Source organism: Colobus angolensis, unplaced genomic scaffold (genome assembly GCF_000951035.1).
Source record: "Colobus angolensis palliatus isolate OR3802 unplaced genomic scaffold, Cang.pa_1.0 Scaffold74, whole genome shotgun sequence".
Taxonomy (NCBI): Eukaryota; Metazoa; Chordata; class Mammalia; order Primates; family Cercopithecidae; genus Colobus; species Colobus angolensis.
This window is the reverse complement of record NW_012121154.1, coordinates 87,185-111,356: the sequence shown is the minus strand read 5'-3', so window position 1 is coordinate 111,356 and position 24,172 is coordinate 87,185. Positions and strand designations below refer to the sequence as shown.

General features: G+C 39.6%; 1 protein-coding gene across 2 annotated transcripts in view; it reads right to left on the bottom strand.

Annotated features, from left to right (window-relative positions):
- KIAA1324L (KIAA1324-like ortholog) overlaps nucleotides 1-24,172 on the bottom strand; it is a 182,232-nt gene that overhangs the window by 72,849 nt on the left and 85,211 nt on the right. Inside the window, exons 3-4 of one of the 2 annotated variants that reach the window (XM_011927674.1) lie at nucleotides 4,203-4,398; nucleotides 1,374-1,521 (exon numbers count right to left, since the gene is read on the bottom strand). In XM_011927674.1, coding sequence (XP_011783064.1) covers nucleotides 1,374-1,521; nucleotides 4,203-4,366 — 312 coding nt within the window. In that variant the 5' untranslated portion in view covers nucleotides 4,367-4,398. The remainder of the gene's footprint in view (nucleotides 1-1,373; nucleotides 1,522-4,202; nucleotides 4,399-24,172) is intronic. The other variant, XM_011927675.1, reaches the window with a different exon arrangement.

Genomic DNA, 24,172 nt, shown 5'->3' with positions numbered 1-24,172 from the left:
AGTAGCTGGGACTACAGGCGCCCGCCACCTCGCCCGGCTAGTTTTTTGTATTTTTTGGTAGAGACAGGGTTTCACCTGGTTAGCCAGGATGGTCTCGATCTCCTGACCTCGTGATCCGCCCGTCTCGGCCTCCCAAACTAAACACTTATTCTAATAAATAGATAACTGCTTTGCTTCTTAACTTTATTTCAGTTTTAGCAATGTTGCCAAAAATGTCCAACGAAACAGGGAATTGTTCACTCCCAGAAGGATTTTGCAAACAAAACGCAGCTTAAACATAAATCTGTTTGAATGTTGCTTAACATCTTAAACTCATCAAAAGATATTAGTACTACGAGACTCCTTAAAAGATATTGTCACACAATCTACTTTATAGAAGTGAATGCTAAGTGCCGGAAGGTTTACTTAATTGCTCAATAACACAGTGTTAACAATTACAGAGTTGGGACTAGAGCCAGAATCTCTTGACTTCAAATATAAAGCTCATATGTTCATGAAAAATCTCTCTTGCTACCAAACTTCTGATTTAGAAATTCCAATTTCCAACAATACAAATTTGTTTTAGAATGTTCAATACATTTGTTTCTGAAATCTGGACTGCAGAAACATTTTTCAAGATAGTCTCCCATTTATAAGCACAACACACACTTGGTTTGGTGTGAGAAGTCAATCTGAGAACATTTGCTCAAGCATTTGTGTCATGATAAATATTTGCTAGATTAGATACTGTTTATTAATAATAGTTAAGTAACTTTAGTGGTAACAGCTTATTTTGTTAGGTGATTACTTTATCTTATCTTCTGTAATGTTATTTAATTTTTTTTCAAAGACATCAATATCCCATTCATTGATGTTTTTAGACTGTACAAAATTCACAGAATCAGAAACATGCAGCCACTTCTACTTTTGAAAAAATAATTGCTCATCAATGCACTTAAATAATTCTTGTTAGCAAAAAATATTTGAAATTGCAAAGATAAAAAACTTTTAAGTGAAAACTAAAATTGGTTTAAAAAACACAGTTTCGACCGAATGCTATCTGTAGCTACAAAAAGTAAAGTAAACATGAATCTTGGAGGAAATATTTGTCACACAAAAACTCAAAACCAAATGGTTATATAATGTGCATAACTAAAAGTTAAATAAGCCCAGTGTTATGCGGCAAGGTGAGATCTCAGAGGTAAAGAAATAATATTAACCAGGAAACAAAATATTATAGAAAAAATTAAAGTTTTCTTTTAACATCAAAAGGTTCAGTTAACACACACACACACACAACTAAGGAAGAATAAAGTGGAATGGGAACAACTGACTAAGGGAAATTTACATGAATGTCCCTTAAATAGTAAATTCCAGAATGTAAAAGGTCTTACAAAGAACTCAAAGAAGATGTTGTTGTCGACATACTGGTACTCAAAGAAGACATAACCTGACTTCTTAAGGTGCACAGCATAGATCAAAGACACCGTGCAGTCATCACGATTAGATTCTATGTAGTTTCCACGAGGGATCCAAGAAGAGCTGCGGAAACAAAACCAAGAGGCACTTTACATTAATGTTATGAAATCTCTTCTGTTCACAAAGCTACGTAACTCAGATTCAAGAGTAGTTCCATCAGCAAAGCACAGCAGAAAACACCAGAAGCTTTTCCAGAACTCAAAGGCCAACTTTATTACTGAGAAGAGGTTCATTTCTTATGGCAAATAACTTCCTAAATCTTTTTAAGGTTATATGATTAATCTGCTATGAAACTTATTTTTCACCCAAAATTTGATTACCAAATAGATAACTAACTTTAGTAGCCTTAGATGGAATTATTCTTTCAGACATCTCCAGTTTTATTTGTAAACCCATACACATGGCAAATCTATAGAAGGGGAGAAAGAGCACCACTAATAATAAATATGTAGATTAACATATAAAGCTATATTTTTTCACCTTAATTTTTTAGGAAGTTGTGTGTCATATGAAATGAACTTATCAGTGATGGACTTGGCTTTTGAGTTCCTAAATCTTTGTAAGATTATTTTAAAAGCAACTAATTATTTAAAACATAATACCATTGTATTGTACGGTTTATAACATGTTTCTAAATATATGGCAATAGTGTGAAGATAAGGGTATAGATGTAACTATGCTGTTGTAAAATTTAACATTATATAAAGGTACAATAATAACTCTATGTTACCATAAGGATGCATACAGTAATTTCTAGCCTTTGCAACCTGGGGTTAGCAAAGATATCCTAACATATAACCACAGCAGAAAAAAAGGATAAATTGTATTCTTTCAAATTTTAAACTTCTGCTTTTCAAAGGACACTATTAAGAAAACAAAAAAGGCAAAAGTCACAAACTGGGAAGAAGTGTTACACACATGGAGACGTGTGTATGTGTGTGTGTGTGCGTGCATATACTATATATTTATTATATAAATATATACACATAAGAACCCATGCCCAGAATGTATAAGGAACTCCTTTAGCTTAATAATCAAATGACCAAAAAAAAAGTAGAAAATGGGTAAAACAATTTGACTTCACAAAAGTGAACAAACACATGAACAATAAACACATGAAACATGTTTGACATTATCATCCAGCAGGGAAATGCAAATTAAAACGAGGAGATATTCACATAAATACATAAAGGAGATATTTCACATAAATACACGTGCACATACACTGGAATGGCTAGGGCTAGAACAAAACAAGACTTAACAATACAAATGTTGGTAAACATGTAGAATAACTAGAACTCAAATATACTACTGGTGGGAGTCTACGATGATATAACCATTTTGAAAAGCTCAGACTTTTTAGAAAGTTCAACATACATCTCCTATATGACCCAACCAATTAAGAGAAATAAAGAGTATGCAAGCGTGGACGGAGTTTTGCTCTTGTTGCCCAGGCTGGAGTGCAATGGCACAATCTCAGCTCATTGCAACCTCTGCCTCCAGGATTCAAGTGATTCTCCTGCCTCAGTCTCCTGAGTACCTGGGATTATGGGCACCTGCCACCACGCCAGGCTAATTTTTGTATTTTTAGTAGAGATGGGGTTTCTCCATGTTGGTCAGGCAGGTCTTGAACTCCCAACCTCAGGTGATCTGCCTGCCTCAACCTCCCAAAGTACTGGGATTACAGGCATGAGCCACCGAGCCAGCCCAGACTGAAATTTACACCAAGAAAATCACACTAGAAGACACTACCTTGAAAAACTTCCGCTTATTCAATTTCTTTTATACATAAACTATTCCAGGCAGAAAAAGAAGCTTGTCAATATCTCCTGGCCACCAAAACAAAGATCTGAGGTCCCATAACATCCTACTAGTACCATCATCTAAGGAACTCTTTTACTGAAAACACACACTCTCTCAAGGAAATAATCCTATTATCGAGAGATTAAAATAAAGAAATTGGTGTCATTTGGCAAAAAGACAGCTAGAGTGAAAGGAAGGAAGAAAAGAAGGGAGGGAGGGAATGAATATGCCTTTCAACAGAGCTAAATATTCCCCAGCATCCTTAGCTTATGGTAAAAATGTAGGGTTTCTGAGCGGCTACTCTTGTCAGGAAGTAGCCAGAGCCCTAAAGTTGAATTCTCCTAAGCAAATCCATATGAAAGGAAATGTTACATAGTTAATACAAGATAACAGGAAGGGATATAGCTCAAAGACAAACATTTTGTTTTGTTTTTTTCAAAACAGTTTAACATTTCTCCAGCTTTCTGATACGCAAAGTTCATAATCCCCTATAAAAGAGGTAGGAATTAAGCAAAGGTGCTTTCCACCTTAGGTACGTAACCCACTCTCTTTTATAGGAGATAATCAAGAGTCTAAATGAAGGTTATTAATTCTTCCTGTCAGAGAAAAAGAAAAAAACCTGAAAGTATCTGTTAAAAATCAGAAAAAGGTTAGTACAAACACAAGCGGCTTAACGGTAGCCATAAATATGAGAAAATTAATTTGCTTCTCTAACAGCTTTATTGCATTTTTGCATACAGTGTCTATTATATCCTGAGGACAATGATTTTAACCTCATGAAAACCCATTGCAATGACTGTCCAAAAAACATGATTCTTTGCAATTAGCTTATCTATCACCACAAACAGTACCAAGATTATCCTCATCTTCTTTCTGGACAAGAGCAACTACTTTCTTCTCAAATATTCAGTTAAGAGCCAAAGGCTGCTTTGGATTCTTACTTGTTACAGCCGTCTGGCCTGCTGTCAGAAGGGCCCACCACAGTGTCCATGAATGTTGCGATGTTAGAAAATCCTGCAGGCAATTCATCCCATTCATCAAATTTGATGCCACTGCCCAAGGAATAGGTGCCTTCACCACACTTACTGCATACCTGGTTCTTCATTTCTAGATACTCTCCAGAAGCACAGGAGAAAGCTGGAAGGCAGAAGAATGGACAACCCATTACGTACTCTCCCATCAATTTCCTCCCCTTCATGCCGTCACCAGAATTATTTTTATAAAACTCTGATTGTGTCACATCCTAATGAAAGCTTTTCAAGTCCCCCTTATCACCACATGCATTTCAGAATCTGGTTCCAACCTATTTTTCCAAGCTGACCCCTTGTCCCACCTTCTTCCTGCCAAAACAGAATTCATATCATTCCCATAATATTTCATCTTCTCTCCTGCTGTTGTGGTCTTCTTTCCCAGAGATGTTGGCCAATCTTATCTTCTCTACATGGAACACTCTTGTTCTCAACTCAAAAACCACTCACTTCATAACAGATCCCCTCCCCTGGCCCAAAGGGAAGTCAGCTGCACCTCCCTTTATGCTCCTACAGTGCACTTGTTATAATACCTCCATTAAAGCACTTAATTTATGCTAATCAGTGGATAAGCACATATTAAGACCACTTATAAGTTGATGTGAGACTTTGAGCATTAAGAAAACAAGGATCATTATTTTTGGATTCCTAATTGTATCGGGCACATACTAAGTCCAAATAAAATGCTGATCCAAAGCTGATTAGTTATTTAGAGTGACAACTAAACATAAAAAGGGAAACAGGAAAGCAGTGCAATAGCTGAACAGGTTATCTCCACTCTGAAACCATGAGCCCACTTTTTCAATATTCACACCAACCTAGTCATTTCCACCACCATCTTATTTCTGATGTCAAGCTTTCTGCAAACTCTGAGAACTGTACTCAGAGGTATTAGATACAGCAATGTGAAGAACAGTTGACACATTACCAAAAAGAAGGCTAAGTTAGTATTCATTCAACAAATGGAAATCAACACCCTCCAAGTACATGGCTCTGTGCAAGATGGTATGAGTGACTCCAACCTAGGAAAGGGCTTTCTAATCCTTTAATCAGGATAGTAAGGAAACAAGGACAAAATGAGACATCCAAATTACCCAATGAAGAAAAACAAATCTCCCAGCAGAATGTAAAGCAGCGAAGTCCCACATTTAGGTAGACTCTTCTCTTTTAGAATACATTAGAAAACTTAGCCAGAAATAAAAATAAGCTAATTTTTGAAAACTGATTAAAGAATTAGAGCTAAAATCCACACACATCTACTTATTTACTGAATTAATATAACGCTTTTCTTGAGAAAACGTTAAAGATGCCATACAATGAACTTCTAACATTCAAATCAACAACCCCAAATCAGTAAAACATGAGAAAATAAAAAAAGATTGTGCAAAGAATGTGGCATTCTGGCTACACAGTCAAAACTGTCCTAGGACGAGGCTGTACTACTTCCTAATTCTACGACACTGAGTGAGTTATTTCACCTCTCTAGGCCTTAGTTTCTGTCTCTAAAAAATGAGATAACAATCACAATAGGTACCTTTAAGGGCTATACTGATGGCAGCGGCAGCCCCCCTGGAGTGACCACTGTCATGAAGTCGGCTACTGTGGGGGAAGTGCGGACAAGGCTGCGTGTTCCATGGAGCCACTGGGGCAGGAAGAGGCAGCAGCCCTGCCCTCCCAGGCAGACCCAAGCTTCCCTGTGCTCTTGGGGGCCAGGAGCAGGCAGGAGCTCCACCATCCTGAGCACACCTGCAGCTGCCCAAGCCATGGCTGTGGACCAGGGCGTCTTGGCACTCTCAGGGACTCAAGAAAAACCCCTCCCCTACAGGTGTGGAGATGTCTGCTCCCTCTGTCCCTGGCCCCTCCCCGCTCCTGGCACCCCTTCTGATCTCAGAGCAAGGTAGGGGCTGAGCCCAGGCACTGTGCTGACACATCAGCCTCCTGCCACCTCAGCCTCCTCCAGACTTTGGCCACCAACAAGCACAGGAGAGAGACTGAGGCAGGGGCTGAAGGCAGCTCGGCACTGGCCTGCAGGCACTCCTTGACCAAACAGCCTGGGTGCCCAGAATAGTGGCAGGAGGCAGGGAGGCTCCTGGACAGAAGGGGATGGGTCCCACAAAGCCCTACCTTCAAGCCAGGGAGGCTCTGAAGCCTGGGGGCTGGGTTGCCAGTCAGTGGGCCAGAGTGGGAACTTGTGGTGCTCTTTCCGGGACTGCCCATGGCCTCCCATTGACCAATCAGCACACACTTCCTCCCTCTGGCTGGCTGAGTCCCAGGCCCATAAAAGCACTGGACTCAGCAGACTCTAACAGATAGGGGATGTCCAGCTGCAGAACCACTCCAGGGTCTCCTCTCTGCTGAGAGGTGAACAGTAGCTGAGACACCCTGCTTACGAAGAGGAGCTAGTCATTGTGGGTCTCCTCTGAGCTGTTCTGTAGCTCAATAAAGCTCCTCTTCACCTTGCTCACCCTCCACTTGTCCGCATACCTCATTCTTCCTGGACATAGGACAAGAACTCAGGAACCACCAAATGGCAGGGCTAAAAGAGTTGTAACAAACAGGGCTGAAACATGCCCCTTGCTTGCCATGTTGCGGGTGACAAGAAGGACAGAAGAGCTGTGGCCTTTTGGGGATCCCAGACCTAGGAGCTCCCCAGTCAAGGCTGTGACAGCTTCTTTGGGGCTCTGTAGTTCCTGGTGTCTCCAAGCTTCTGGGTGCCACCGTATTCCCTGGTCCAGCGCAGAAGCTGCTTGTGGCATGCCTGGTTCAGCTGCAGCCTCGCAGGGAAACAGTGCCCATGCTGTCACCTGGAGTTGCCTACCCCACCGCGGCTGTCATGCCCGGCTGTGCATGGTAGCCCAAACCCCATGCTCACTCACACACCCCTTGCTGCTCTGCACCTGGCTAGCCCTTGGCCAGCATGGGACCCAGGTCAGTAGAGTGAGCCAAACACAGCCTGCCAGGCCAAGTGGGCAGAACAAGCCTGGTGGGCCTGAGCAAAACTCAGGCAAAGGCACCACTGGCCACAGGTGTTTCCAGCTGGTGAAGCGACACCCCAAGAATCCTGTGGCAATACTGAGAAAATACAGTATAAGGTGGTTAGCACAGTGCCTGGCATGTAACAAATGCTCATTAAAGCTATTATCACTATCAGCACAACCAACAGAAAAACACAGTTATGGAAAACTGTTTATTTTCAATGGTCTATAGATCTTCTAGCAAACTTAGATTCAGACATTTGCCTAGTATGATAAATAATAATATCATAAACCAAGACCCTACAGTACATTAAATCAGGGGTCATCAAACTACAACCTGCAGGGAAAATCCAGCTCACTGTCTGCTTTTGTAAATAAAGTTTTATTGAAACCCAGTCCCGATCATTCATTTACCTACTGTCTATGGCTGCTTTCACACCACAATGACAGAGTTGAATAGTCGCAACAGAAACTGCATTGCCCACAAAGCCAAAAACATTGACTTCCTAATAAAATAAAGTTATCCTGGAAGACTGTTTAGTGTCCAAAATTGTATTTTAAGTTGATTAACTATAACCTAATAAAAGGTAATATTTTATTATATGTTGTTATAAAGAACTTTAAAAGCTAAAAAAGAGAAGACTGTGTTTGTGAATCTTGTCTTCTAAATACAATGATGCCATTTCAGAGTGTTCACTGCCCTGTTAATTAAAATCATAAAGAATATTCCCATCTCTTTCCCAAGTGTTTCCATGAAGTCAGAAGGAAAGCTGAGAGAAAAAGTTGAAAGTGAATATAATGGATATTTGGTATATACCAGGTGCCATGCTTGATACTTTAAAAACACAGTAAATTCTTGTTATCCACAGTAGTTGTGTTATATGAGTTTACCCCAAACACTAAATTAATGAATACTGGACCATCACTCCTATGGAAAGAATAGCGTTAGGTTCCTGAGAACCTCTGGTCACATCACCTTTGTCAATCAATCAACACCTAACCTTGGTTAAGTGTATTTCTCTTTAAAGACATCTGATTTAGTATATGTTGTTAATTCATTAATGTTGAATTCATGGTCAACAGAATTATAACTCATGCCTGAATAAAGCTTACCTAACACATGTATTTTCTCTGAAAGGCATAGCACAGCCCTCTCCTACTTAGGAACACCAGTTTTCACGTTGGCACTATACTTGGAGGGCCATTTTAAGCAGCAAAATCACCCAAAAAAATAACTAAAATATTAAACACATAGCACTAAATAAGTCACCAAAAGGACATTTGTTTACAGTATGAGAAAAGCAATAAGAAGTCAAAGTATCACCTTGTTCATACATGTAGTTGGGTGACTCAAATATCTCACCACTCTGCACGTGTCTGCAAATAACTATGAAAGCATTGAGTGTACTAATTTGGGGGTTACAAATAAATTTTTGCAAGTAGCCAAATTTGCAAATATTGAATCCATGAATAATGAGGATCAACTATGTTTATAGTAGACTGGTGAGGGAGGAAGGGATTATGCCCATACACCAGATGAGGAAACTGAGCCACAGTGCATTTAAATAACCTAATTAAAAAGGTTAACTGGTTAACAGTTAACCAATGGCAAAGCTGAAACTCAAATTCTGGTCTGATTCCAAAAGTGGTGCCTCAAAGAAAATTCAGTTCAAAAAATTATTACAACCAATACAAAAAGGGCAAACAATTCCAACCAAATTAATCATCATACATCACATCATTCTTCATTCCTATCCTGAACTGTTAAACAATGTTCATGTGCATTATACAGCAATAACTATTTTAGCAAAAACCTCATATTTCTTGTGGATTTTTAATGTACTACTCCTAAAACATGCATTAAAAATATTTTAGCAAGTTTCTAACTCCCATAAGTCTAATGACTTTGCCTATAAAAGGAAAATAATAATAATAGCTATCTCAATGATTTCTGGGAATAAATGAGATATATCATATAAAGCATTTAGCATATACCTGGCATGCAGCACATAATAAATATTAAATACAATTATTAATAGTTTAGACTGTACGTAGTGGTTCACACCTGTAATCCCAGCACTTTGGGAGGCTGAGGCAGGCAAATTGCTTGAGGTCAGGCATTTGAGACCAGCCTGGGCAACATGGTGAAACCCCATCTCTACAAAAAATACAAAAACTTAGCTAGGCGAGGTGGCACACACCTGTAATCTCAGCTACTCAGGAGGCTGAGGCACGAGGATTGCTTGAGCCTGGAAGGCAGAGGTTGCAGGGAGCTAAGGTTATGCCACTCCACTCCAACCTGGGCAACAGAGCGAGACTCTGTCTCAAAAAAAAAAAAAACCCACACAATTATCGATTATTGATAGTTTAATTTAGGGATATGGGACATACATTTCTATAAGAACTCCACCAATAGATTTATAATATTACATCTCTTCAGATTAATTATGCAGTCAAATTAGTTGAATAAGTATAGGGCCTTTAATTAATACAGAGGAGCTAGCAAGTCTAAAGCTTTTCATAGTTTAATCATTTGCTACTCCTCAATCTTTTTCATCCTGGAAGTCAGGTCTAGAGACACCTGTCAAAGGAAGAAAAGAGCCACACTTTCTTGGTAAACTTACTCCACAAGACTAAGTCAACAGAGTTGGCACTGCTGACTTCCTTTGACGGCCACCAAAACTACCTGCTTTTCCTTTTATCTTCCATCCTAGCCTCATCCACTCTCTTTGTCAATACTGCTTTGTCAATATTTGTCAATTTCTTTGTCAATAATTTGCCACTCTCTTTGTCAATATTTGTCAATACTTGGCATTTGTTCTTTAATTAGATTATCAGGTTTTTTAATCATCTTAAAGACTATACTATTTTCATTCAGATTTTTTATCATACAACACAGGAATCTTTCAACAAGCAGTATGATAGATAGTTATTATTAATGGCTATTGTTAGCTGTTGTGAACATGAATTTACCATATTTAATTTGAATCAATTAGTCATTTCTAATTTTTCTTCTTCAGCAGCCTTGAAGTCTTAGAGAAACTGAATTAAAGATAGGCAAACTCCAAAGTTTTTAATGAGAACAGAAACACCTTATTTGCCTAAGGTCTTAGGCACTACTTAACAGTGGCCTCAACTATTTCACAATAGTTTACCTAAGCACCCAGTGAAAGAGTGACATTTAAAAACCCAACATCTTGAAGTCTAAACTGTAACCAAGAGGTCATTTGCTGCACTCACTGTTCTTTTTCTCAGCTTTATGCCTCTTCTTTTCTGACATTTATTTCTGCTACTGTGAATATGTAAAGGTTCAAATATGCAGGTGTGAATAATCAGATATGGAAAAGCATTTACATTAGTCCTTCACCAAGTAGCAAATATCTTAGGCAATTTACTTAACCTCTGTGCTTCCACTTATTCATACTTCAGCATCCCTTTCTCCTTCCTACAATTGCTTATAATAATCCAAAGAGACTACAGAAACCACTCTGAAAATAAAGAGTGTTGAAAATTCAAAGCACTGCTATGATCATGCAACCACCAAGCACAATATGCCAAATAACTGTTACTGAATTGAATCATTTATAGCTGATTATCATCTATGATTTATGCCTAACAATAAAGAACATCTATTTTTAATCATTGTACCACAGGGCTACGTGGTTTTGTTTTTTCTTCCCCCAGAGACCTCATGTTTTGAAAGACTATGGCTGCTAATTACATTTATTCATAATTTACTCATTTTTGCTCTTTTTAATCAAAGTTTTTATTACTAAAATATGTTTTCTAAACAGCAAACAGCAATAGTAAGTAATAATAAATGGATTTTCAATTTACTTGTTTAATGAGATGATATAGTGAATCTATGCAAACTTATTACAGATAAATATCTGGGAACAACATTGTGGCTTTCTCAAAGCTTCCATGATAGTCTAATCTAGACTGATCTTCCTCAAAATAAATCAAATTTACATCTCACTAAGTATAAATGCACTGTAATCCATCTTGTCAATTAATATTAGCTAGGTATAATTATATATATTTGTGGGGAAATATAAAGTAAATCAATTCCAGAATCAAGACAAGTCAATATGTCTATTTTTCCTCAATGGGTTAGTCTTGTTTAAATAAGATAAATAAGGTTCAAACCACAGACATTCTTACATTGACTACATGCTGATGCTCTTGCAATTGTTCTTACTGTTACTCACTGCCATTAAGGGTAATACAAAGAAAGAGAACAATGTTTACTGTGTGTACCTCACAAATAAGTTCTACTTCTATCTCTCATTTAGCCAATTAATTATCATTACAGATAATTAAAACTTTAAGTGCCTGCCAGATTTATTATCATTCTTTTCACACACACACAAAAAAAGCAGAAAATAGCATCTAAGAGAGACTGAACAGCATATTGAATCCAGCAAATCTCAGATTTTCTTCCTCCTTAAGTACCAGTGATAAGGACAGCACTTAAACACTGTCCTTTTAAGTTGTTATTTGCAAAATTCCTACAGAGGAAAAAGTAATCTATAATTCTCATTTTATAAAAATAAAAGTGTGATAGGGAAAGTCAAACAGTACATTAAAACAGGCCATTTCTTGCTGATATTCTCTTATTCACAGTAAGACAGATCTGTCCCCTGGTTGAAGGGAATTCTTATTCTAATTGGGATTTTTTTTTTTTTTTTTTATCCTGAGGGTAGTTTTCATGACAAAATATACAAGGCAACAATGAAAGCTGGTTGTGAGTACATCAACTATCTGTCATGTTCAACTTAAGGCTGGAGGAGGAGAAAGGAAGGTAACACTATCCAAATACTAACAGCGGCAGACATTGCAATATTCCTATCAGAAGAGAATATTCATTAGCATTAAGAAGATATATTAGTATTGCACTATAATTCACAAGTTATGTGATTTGAAGCATGATTTCATTACAGAATGAATAAATCTGTGATATGTAATAACAACAATTAAAACCATCAGAATCACCAAAAGAGACCTTTGAGATGATCTGATCCAAACCGCCCCAATTCAGATTCCAAGTTTCTTCTTCTGTGTAACCATAAGCAATCCAGTTCAACTTTTCTATAGTTTCTAGTAGCAGACTTTCTAACAGACTCCATGACTCTCTACCCAATAACCCCACGGTTACCATGCAGCCAGAAGATTTTACTATAACTAAACTGAGAAAAATCCACTGTCTTCAAGTGAAAAAGAATAGCATTAGAAAAGAACTCTGCAGAAAAAAAAGAAAAGAAAAAGAAAAAAAAGAAAACAAAAGGAAAAAAAACAACTCTGCCTTAAAAGTCACAGACATGAGTTCTAGCTCCAGCAGTCACTTAGCCATCTGAAGTAACAGATACAAAGCTGCTATGTCAGCTCTGAAGTGGCATCATAAAATTATCAGAACTGAAATCTTAAAGCCCAATCCCACCAATAACGATTTTTAATTTTTCACTAAGAGTTGGGGGTGAAGTTGTAGGACATAGGGATACAATTTGCAAGTTATTTGTGAAATTCTCAGAGAAGAAAGAGAAACCTGTTTTCATCTTTCATTTTACAAAAACAAAAGTGAGATGGAGATACACAGAAGAGTACAGTAATATGAACCCGTTCTAGCTAGCATTTCCTAACTCACTGTTCCCTGAAAAGACTATTTAGTGAAACGTACTGCCTCTGTCTCTCTGAAAACTAATTTCACATCCAACATCCTTTCCAGTGGGTCTTCACATAGCCCTATCAAGTGGAAGTGTATGATTATTACTGCACTCCTTAGGACTTATCAGCCAGAAGCTTAAGAATTTAAAAGTAGAAGCCAACTCCTGGCAGGAAAACTAATCCGTGTGACACCACAGATAGTAATCCCCATTAAATTAGCAGAGGCTAGATTTAAAGCTCCTATCTTTTTATAAGAAAAGCTAACTAAGGAATTTTCAATCTGTGAAAGAAAAAAATAGAAACATATTTTATTGCAGCTTCTTGACGTCAATGTTTGATGGGGGAGGGGACAAATCTCAGTTCATTGGGCACAGGATGACACAAGGCTTACAGAAAAAAGACAATAGCGAAGGTCAAGGGAAGAAAAATGTTCAGAGTACGTGATGAGGTCACCCAAGGGGGCAAAACAATGCATCCGTGAAATCAGTTTTCTCAAGTTCCAATTATGCCCTACCACTTTGGTTCTTATCATCCGAAACTTTTCCTCATCCTTAGAAAGTGTCAGTCACCTTCTACTTCTTGATAGTCTCTGACTTTGGTTCCTCAGTTTTGAGGGCTGAGTTTTCTCATCTCATAAAACACTTTTTTCAGAGAAGTTCCCTCAACCATAGCTCCCATCAAACAATACGATTGACCTAAAGTCTGATTTTCAGCTTTTCTCAACTGTTTTCATCTCATTTCCCAATCTGATTAATTCTAACCTTTCAGCTACCACTTGTGTGTTACTGAGGAGGTTTAACTTTGTCTTCGCACACTTGGAACTCAACGCAGCAACATTCCAACTAAGCCTTCTGAGGACAAAATATTTGACAGCATTTTGTATATCAATTTATCCCTTTATGTATAAAATAAATTTTTACAAATCTGATTAGACCTTTGTGTTTCACCTACAAAAATAAAACACTAAAGTCAGTCTCTAATTTGGTGGCACAAAAGTTATTCAATCTATAAACATTCCAGTGTCCTGCAGCTTTCTGAGAAGCCATGAAAGGATTATATATTCTCTCCATAAAGAGTTTATTCTGCTCTAGGAGGACATTCTATAGTTGGAAAAAGTGTCATTTTTTCCCTAATATCGATTAAACAATGAAAGGATATTCTGTGTATCAAGTATCAAACAATATGCTAGGTTCAGGGGGGAAAAAAAAACCACTGGCTGATCAACTTATTATATATGAGGATATAGCAACAAACATCTCCTAAATTCTAAATGTCACTCTCTCATCTTTCTGAAAAATATAGACAATTAAGAATAAAATCTACTACCAGGTATGGTGTTAGGTACCTAGCTACTCAGGAAGCTGAGGCAGGAGCATCACTTGAACCCAGGGTTTTGAGACTACAGTAAATTAGGATTGTGCCTGTGAATAGCTACTGCACTTCAGTCTAGGCAGCATAGCAAGACTCAGCTCTAAAAAATTATTTTATTTTTATAAATCCTTAAAAAATAAGAATACAATCTATAAAGAGAACATTAATCAATTAAAAATGACCCACAAAACAACATATCTGAGCCTTTAGATGTCATCTTTTAAAAAGTCCATTTATCTCTCCAGGATATCAATTTGTGTCACATTTCTATCAAGAGGTAAATGTTAGGGGCATGCAGATGCCCCAGGATGGGGATAAGCACTTGTTCAATATATACTAGCAGTATATTCCAAAGGGACAGTCCCCATAGACATTAAGAACATAGACCCGGCCGGGCGCGGTGGCTCAAGCCTGTAATCCCAGCACTTTGGGAGGCCGAGACGGGCAGATCACGAGGTCAGGAGATCGAGACCATCCTGGCTAACACGGTGAAACCCTGTCTCTACTAAAAACTACAAAAAACTAGCCGGGCGAGGTGGCGGCGCCTGTAGTCCCAGCTACTTGGGAGGCTGAGGCAGGAGAATGGCGTAAACCTGGGAGGCGGAGCTTGCAGTGAGCTGAGATCCAGCCACAGCACTCCAGCCTGGGTGACAGAGCGAGACTCCGTCTCAAAAAAAAAAAAAAAAGAAAGAAAAAAAAAAGAACATAGACCCAAATTCTAGGCTTCCTGGTTTCAAATCTTATTTCCCCCTTTGACCTAAATGTCTGACTCTGAACTATTGTTTTAGTTTCCTAACAGCTTTTTAAAAAGTAGGGGGGGAAAGGCAAGGCAATAAAAATATCTATTTTACAAGGATGATGTAATGACTAAATGAATTTGAATGAATGCAGGTAAAGCACTTACAGTAATACCTGGCATATAGCAAGTAAAGATTGGCTCTTATTTTTTATTATTATTTCAGCTATTATTATTACTGTTGCTATATTATTATATAATTATGATTCCAGGACTGCAGATCACATTTATCACCTCATTTAACCGCCTTAACCACCTGTGAATGGCTGTCTCCAGGTCAAAGCCCAGAGTCCTTGGTAGGACAGAGAGGAGCCGGCCGATTGAGTTGCCAGAATCTCTGGCCCTTCCCACATTCTCCCTGAGTGCCAGCCATCCAGATCTCACAGAGCACACAGGAAAACCAGATGCTGCTCCACTTGGCACCTTCATCCTGTTTCCAACACCTGGAATGTCGCTTGCATCAGGTTAAAGAACTTCTTCCTTCAGAATTTACCTCAGAGAGCCTCAGAGAATTAACATACATGGCTCAGGACGTGTGATGCTTCCAGCTTTGTTCTTTTTGCTCAAAACTGCTTTGGCTATTCAGAATCTTTTGTGATTCCACATGAGTTTAGGATTTATTTTTATATTTCTAGAGATTCTTGAGATTTTAATAGAGATTGCATTAAATCTGCAGATGACTTTGGGTAGTAAGAATATTTTAATAATACTAAGTTTTCCAATCTATGAGCATGGGATGACTTCCCATTTATTTGAGTCTGCTTTCTTTAATTAGCGTTTACCATTTTCAATGTACAAGTCTGTCACCTCCTTGTTTAAGTTTATTCTTAAGTATTTCATTTTTTTGATGCTATTATACATAGGATTGTTTTCTTGATTTCTCTTCAGATAGTTCATTATTAGTGTATAGAAATGCAACTGTTTAAAGTTTATTTTGTATCTTACAGCTTTGCTGACTTTATTTACTAGTTCTAACAGGTTTTTGTGTATGTGTGTGGAGTCTCTACGGTTTTCTACACATAAGATCATGTCATCTGCAGACAGAAATAATTTTGCTCCTTCCTTTCTGATTTGTATGCCTTTTATTTCTTTTTCTTGCCTAATTGCTTTGGCTAGGACCTTCAGTATTATGTAGAATAGAAGTGGTGAAGGTGAACAGGCTCCTTGCCTTATGCCAGATCTTAGAAAATAAAGCTTTCCATTTTTCACAACTGAGTATAATATTAGCTATGTGTTCGTCCTATATGGACTTTACTGTGTTGAGGTAATTTCCTTCTATGCCTAATGTTAAGAGTTTGTATCATAAAAGAGTACTGAATTTTGTCAAATGTTTTTTCTGCATCTATTGAGATGATCATGTGACTTTTGTCTTTCATCCTAATTATATGGTATATCACATTGATTGAGCTGCATATGTTAACTCATTCTGGAATCCCAATGATAAATCCCACTTGGTCATTACATATTATTCTTTTAATGTGCTATTAAATTCAGTTTGCTATATTTTGCTCTAATCTTTACTTTTTCCCTCCTTAGGCCAGTTTTTAGCTTAGCAGTTTATTCTTTTGCTAGTTCCTTTACTTGTTAGGCTGCTGGAAATATGTCTTTTCTTAATGTAGGTACTTATTGCTATAAACTGCTTTTGCTGCATCAAATAACTTTCAGTATTTTTTGTTTCCATTTTCCTTTGTCTTCAAATATTTTCTAATTTCCCTATGATTTTTTCTTTGACCCAATGGTTGTTTAAGAGTGCAGTTTAATTTTCATATATTTATCAACTGTCCCATTTTCCTTTTGTTGTTGTTTTCTGGTTTTACTCCACTGTAGTCAGAAAAAAATATTTGAAATGATTTCAATCTTCTTAAATTTATTAAGAATCATTTTGTGACCTAGTATATGATTTATCCTAGAGAATGTTTCATGTGTTTGAAAAGAACACACATTCTGCTAGTTTTGGGTGGAATGTTCTATGCATACCTGTTAGGTTCATTTGGTCTATAAAGCTGTTTAAGTCTGCTGTTTTGTTTTTGTTTGTTTATTTGTTTGTTTTTGAGATGCAATCTCACTCTGTCACCCAGGCTGGAATACAATGGCACAGTCTCAGCTCACTGCAACCGCTGCCTCCCAGGCTCAAGCAATTCTCCTGCCTCAGTCTCCCAAGTAGCTGGGACTACAGGTGCAAGCTACCACATCTGGCTAATTTTTTGTATTTTTAGTTGAGACAGGGTTTTACCATGTTGGCCAGGCTGGTCTCGAACTCCTGACCTCATGATCCCCCCGCCTCGGCCTCCCAAAGCGCTGGGATTACAGGTGTGAGCCACTGCACCCGGTCTGCTGTTTCTTTACTGATTTTTCGGTCTACATGATCTGTCCATTATCATAAGTGGGATATTTAATTCTCCTACTATTATTGTATTACAGTCTATTTTTCCCTCCAGAACTGCCAATGTTTGCTTTACATATTTAGATACTCTGATGTTGAGTGCATATATATTAATAATTAATTATCTCCATGTTGAGTTGACCCTTTTATCATTATGTAACTAAACTTCCTTGTTCCTTGTGACAGTTTTTGACTTAAAGTCTATTTTCTGCAGATAGTGTAAGTCTGCTTATTTTTTAAGGTCCATTAAATATGGGTTATACCAATAGATTTGAGGAAAAAAAAAGTCTGTATTCGATTTTTTTACTTGTCTGCATATAGCACTTTTTTATCTAAAAAAACTAAATATTAGAAGTTTATAACCAATTATTCAAATACTAGACTATAAACATCTATGTGCATAAATATATAAAAGTCATATTTGAAGCCACATTAATTTACTATACTATGTATGAGAAATACAAAAATAAACTATACACACATATATACAACACATTATACATACATATATATACTTCTATATACATTTATATTTCTGTATTACTTCATATGAATTATTGATTCACATTTTCTAAATACTAAAGCACAAGATTAAACAAAGTCCCTCAAACTATGACTGATTTGACGCTTTCCTACCAAATGAAATTAAAGATATCTTAGTCATCTTCATTTAGAAAGTGGTGTGTTATACAGCTGAAGAACAAATCAATGAAAAAAATAGGAAAAGAACATGGTATATTAAGGTTGTACCTGAAATCATGGACTCAGATATATTTTAAAGAATAAGCAATTGAAGAGATAGACTCCCCAAATAAATGTGAGAATATAAAAGGAAGAAAGGAAGAAATATATTATGTTTATTTCCGCTTCAGAGTTCCAGACTTGTCGGAAAAATATGTAAAGGAACTCTCTCCCTACTTGTACCCCAGATCAGACCTTTATTTCTAAGGCTTGGTTTGAAGCAAAAGGGCTTTGTCCCAAATGAGACAGAGAGAACATAGCCCAGGAAACCGCTCTATCCTCTCTGATGATCTAAGAACATCCAGTGAACCTGAGAGGTTCAAGGAAAGATTTTAGAAGCCATTGTTCTTCAAGAATAAATGAGGAGAATGACCCAACAGTGAAGAAGAGATGGATTGGAACAGGGGTTATATCCCTTTGGTTTGAGATTAAAACAAAGAGTGTTGTGGTTCAGAAACGGCATGCTACTTGCAAGACCTTGAATGATGGATGATGCCCACAGATGCTAAACTCTTGGCACCATGGCCTTGGGAGAAGTGCCAGTGTTTCCCGTGGCTGAGCCTGGAGCTAGCAGAGAGGAGGAAGGAGAGAGATGAGATCATCTCAGTGGCCTGCCAGAGCAACTGATGAGTTCTCCACAGCAGAGAGGACAAAAGGACAATGGAGATCAGTGTCAATTAACAACCAGAAGCTTCTTCATGCTATTTCCTGAGCCCTGTAAGCTTCAGACTCACATATACCCCAGGGTTCTAAAACAACAAAAATTGATACCTGACTTCTCATTAACTTCACTCAGAGAAGCCTTGCAGCCAGATCTTACATAATCTTTAAAAAACAAGTATATAATATAGCTTGCCAATCAATTCTCTGAAAAAATTTACAACTGCTTCATAAACATTCCTATAATCCCTTTCCTCAGGAAAGGCCTCCCCCACTGCTTCTTCCTGAGAAGGAAGAAAAGAGATACCCGATTACATTTTAAAGAATTTTTAACAACTCCCACAAAGGCCAAATTCTGGGTTTCATTTTATTTTGAGACATTAAGATCTGTGTAAATCATGTTGCACACAATTACTCTCCTAAATATTCTTCACTTACTTGAAGCTGCTGTGTTCCACTACTTTTCTTTTTCTGTATGAATCAATTGGTGGGTCCACCACTGAGTTTTATGCCACCCTTATGGAGACCTGGAAGTTTCTCCAGGCTGCCATCTTCAAGTGGCAAGTTAACTCTGTCAGGCCTCTGAGCCAAAGTTAAGCCATCATATCCCCTGTGACCTGTAGGTACACATCCAGATGGCCAGTTCCTGCCTTAACTGATGACATTCCATCACAAAAGAAGTGAAAATGGCCTGTTCCTGCCTTAACTGATGACATTACCTTGTGAAATTCCTTTTCCTGGCTCTTCCTGGCTCAAAAGCTCCCCCACTGAGCACCTTGTGACCCCCACCCCTGCCCACCAGAGAACAATCCCCTTTGACTGTAATTTTCCTTTACCTACCCAAATCCTATAAAACGGCCCCAACCCCTATTTCCCTTCTCTGACTCTCTTTTGGGACGCAGCACGCCTGCACCCAGGTGAAATAAATATCCATGTTGCTCATACAAAGCCTGTTTGGTGGTCTCTTCACACGGATGCGAGTGAAATTTGGTGCTGTGACTTGGATCGGGGGACCTCCCTTGGGAGATCAATCCCCTGTCCTCCTGCTCTTTGCTCCATGAGAAAGATCCACCTATGACCTCAGGTCCTCAGACCAACCCGCCCAAGGAACATCACACCAATTTTATATCAGGTAAGCGGCCTCTTTTCACTCTCTTCTCTAACCTGTCTCACTATCCCTCAACCTCTTTCTCCTTTCAATCTTGGTGCCACACTTCAGTCTCTCTATTCTCTTAATTTCAGTTCCTTTCCTTTTCTCCTAGAGACAGGAGACACGTTTTATCCGTGGACCCAAAACTCCAGCGCCGGTCACGGACTCAGGAAGACAATCTTCCCTTGGTGTTTAATCACGTGGGGACACCTGCCTGATTGTTCACCCACATATCAGAGGTATCTGACCACACAGGGACACCTGTCTTGGTCCTTCACCCTTAGCGGCAAGCACCACTTTTCTGGGGGGGCAAGAACCCCCCGACCCCTTTGCTCCCTATCTCTACCCCTTCTCCATTTTTCTGGGGGGCAAGAACCCCCCAACCCCTTATCTCCATGTCTCTACCCCTTCTCCACTTTCCTGGGGGGCAAGCACGCCCCACCTCTTCTCTCCATGTCTCTGCTCTCTTTTCTCTAGGCTTGCCTCCTTCACTATGGGTAACCTTCCACCCTCCATTCCTCCTTCTTCTCCCTTAGCCTGTGTTCTCAAAAACTTAAAACCTTTTCAGCTCACACCTGACCTAAAACCTAAACGCCTTATTTTCTTCTAGAATGCCGCCTGACACCAATACAAACTCGACAGTGGTTCCAAATAGCCAGAAAATGGCACTTTCGATTTTTCCATCCTACAAGATCTAAATAATTCTTGTCATAAAATGGGCAAACAATCTGAGGTGCCTAACATCCAGGCATTCTTTTATACATCAATCCCTCCCTAGTCTCTGTTCCCAATGCAACTCCTTCCAAATCTTCCTTCTTTCCCTCCCACCTGTCCCCTCAGTCCTAACCCCAAGCGTCGCTGAGTCTTTCTAATCTTCCTTTTCTACAGACCCATCTGACCCCTCCCCTCCTCACCAGGCTGAGCTACATCCCAATTCTTCCTCAGCCTCCACTCCTCCACCCTATAATCCTTTTACCACCTCCCCTCCTCACACCCAGTCCGGCTTACAGTTTTGTTCCGCCACCTGCCCAGCAATTTCCTCTTAAAAACGTGGCTGGAGCTAAAGGCATAGCCGAGGTTAATGCTCCTTCTTCTTTATCCAACCTCTCCCAAATCAGTTAGCGTTTAGGCTCTTTTTCATCAAATATGAAAAACCCAGCCCAGTTCATGGCCCATTTAGCAGCAACCCTGAGACGCTTTACAACCCTAGACCCTGAAAGGTCAGAAGGCTGTCTTATTCTCAATATGCATTTTATTTTATTACCCAATCTGCTCCTGACATTAAATAAAGCTCCAAAAATTAAATTCCAGCCCTCATACCCCACAACAGGACTTAATTAACCTCGCCTTCAAGGTGTACAATAACACAGTAGAGGTAGCCAAGTAGCAACATATTTCTGAGTTGCAATTCCTTGCCTCCACTGTGAGAGAAACCGCAGCCACATCTCCAGCACACAAGAACTCCAAACTCTTGAACCACAGCTGCCAGGGGTTCCTCCAGAACCTCCTCCCCCAGGAGCTTGCTACAAGTGCCGGAAATCTGGCCACTGGGCCAAGGAATGTCCGCAGCCTGGGATTCCTCCTAAGCTGTCTCCCATCTGTGCGGGACCCCACAGATAATTAGACTGTTCAACTCGCCCAGCGGCCACTCCCAGAGCCCCTGAAACTCTAGCCCAAGGCTCTCTGACTCCTTCCCAGATCTTCTCAACTTAGCAGCTAAAGACTGACACTGCCCCATCGCCTCAGAAGCCTTCAGGACCATCACAGACGCTCTAGGTAACTCTCATAGTGGAGGGTAAGTCCGTCCCCTTCTTAATCAATACAGAGGCTACCCACTCCACATTACATTCTTTTCAAAGGGCTTGTTTCCCTTGCCCCGATAACTGTTGTGGGTATTGACATCCAAGTTTCTAAACCTCTTAAAACTCCCCAACTCTGTTGCCAACTTGGATAACATTCTTTTATGCACTCTTTTTTAGTTATCCCCACCTGCCCAGTTCCCTTATTAGGCCGAGACATTTTAACCAAATTATCTGCTTCCCTGACTATTCCTGGCCTATAGCCACATCTCATTGCCACCCTTCTTCCCAACCCAAAGCCTCCTTTTCATCTTCCTCTTGTATCCCCCCACCTTAACCCACAAGTATAGGACATCTCTACTCCCTCCCTGGCAACCGATCACATTCCCATTACCATCCCATTAAAACCTAATCACCCTTACCCTGCTCAATGCCAATATCCCATTCCACAGCATGCTTTCAAAGGATTAAAGCCTGTTCTCACTCACCTGCTATAGCATGGGCTTCTAAAACATATAAACTCTCCTTACAATTCCCCCATTTTACCTGTCCTAGACCCAGACAAGCCTTACAGGTTAGTTCAGGATCTGCACCTTATCAACCAAATTGGCTTGCCTATCCACCATGTGGTGCCAAACCCATATACTCTCCTATCCTCAATACCTCCCTCCACAAGCCATTATTCTGTTCTGGATCTCAAAGATGCTTTCTTTACTATTCCTTTGCACCCTTCATCGCAGCCTCTCTTCACTTTCACTTGGACTGACCCTGACACCCATCAGGCTCAGCAAATTACCTGGGTTGTACTGCCACAAGGCTTCACAGACAGCCCCCATTACTTCAGTCAAGCCCAAATTTCTTCCTCATCTGTTACCTCTCTCAGCATAATTCTTATAAAAACACATGTGCTCTCCCTGCTGATCATGTCCAACTAATCTCCCAAACTCCAATCCCTTCTACAAAACAACAACTCCTTTCCTTCCTAGGCATAGTTAGTATGGTCAGAATTCTTACACAAGAGCTGGGACCATGCCCTGTAGCCTTTCTGTCCAAACAACTTGACCTTACTGTTTTAGCCTAGCCCTCATGTCCGCATGCAGTGGTTGCTGCTGCTTTAATACTTTTAGAGGCCCCAAAAATCACAAACTGTGCTCAATTCACTCTCTACAGTTCTCACAACCTCCAAAATCTATTTTCTTCTTCCCATCTGACGCATATGCTTTCTGCTCCCCAGCTCCTTCACTCTTTGTTGAGTCTCCCACAATTACCATTGTTCGTGGCCCAGACTTCAATCCAGCCTTCCACATTATTCCAAATATCACACCTGACCCCCATGACTGTATCTCGCTGATCCACCTGACATTCACCCCATTTCCCCATATTTCCTTCTTTCCTGTTTGCTGGCTATGCTATAGTATCTTCCACACCTGTCATTGAGGCTACTGCTCTGCCCCTCTCCACTACCTCTCAGCAAGCTGAACTACTTGCCTTAACTCAGGCCTTCCCTCTTACAAAAGGATTACGTGTCAATATTTATACAGACTCGAAATATGCCTTCCATATTCTGCACCACCATGCTGTTATATAGGCTGAAAAAGGTTTCCTCACTAGCAAGAGTCCTGCATCATTAATGCCTCTTTAATAAAAATTCTGCTCAAGGCCGCTTTACTTCCAAAGGAAACTGGAGTCATTCGCTGCAAAGGCCATCAAAAGGCATCAGATCCCATTGCTCTAGGCAACGCTTATACTGATAAGGTGGCTAGACAAGCAGCTAGCATTCCAACTTCTGTCCCTCACAGCCAGTTTTTCTCCTTCACATCGGTCACTCCCACCTACTGCCCTGCCGAAACTTCCACCTATCAATCTCTTCCCACACAAGGCAAATGGTTCTTCCAGCTTCACAGGCCCATTCTATTCTGTCATCATTTCATAACCTCTCCCATGTAGGTTACAAGCCACTAGCCCGTCTCTTAGAACCTCTCATTTCCTTTCCATCACGGAAATCTATCCTCAAGGAAATCACTTCACAGTGTTCCATCTGCTAGTCTACTACCCCTCAGGGATCGTTCAGGGCCCCTCCCTTTCCTACACATCAAACTCTGAGATTTGCCCCTGCCCAGGACTGGCAAATTGACTTTACTCACATGTCCTGAGTCAAAAAATTAAATTCCTCTTAGTCTGGGTAGACACTTTCACTGGATAGGTAGAGGCCTTTCCCACAAGGTCTGAGAAGGCCACCACGGTAATTTCTCCCCTTCTGTCAAACATAATTCCTCAGTTTGGCCTTACCAACTCTATACAGTCCGATAGCAGGCCAGCCTTTACTAGTCAAATCACCCAAGCA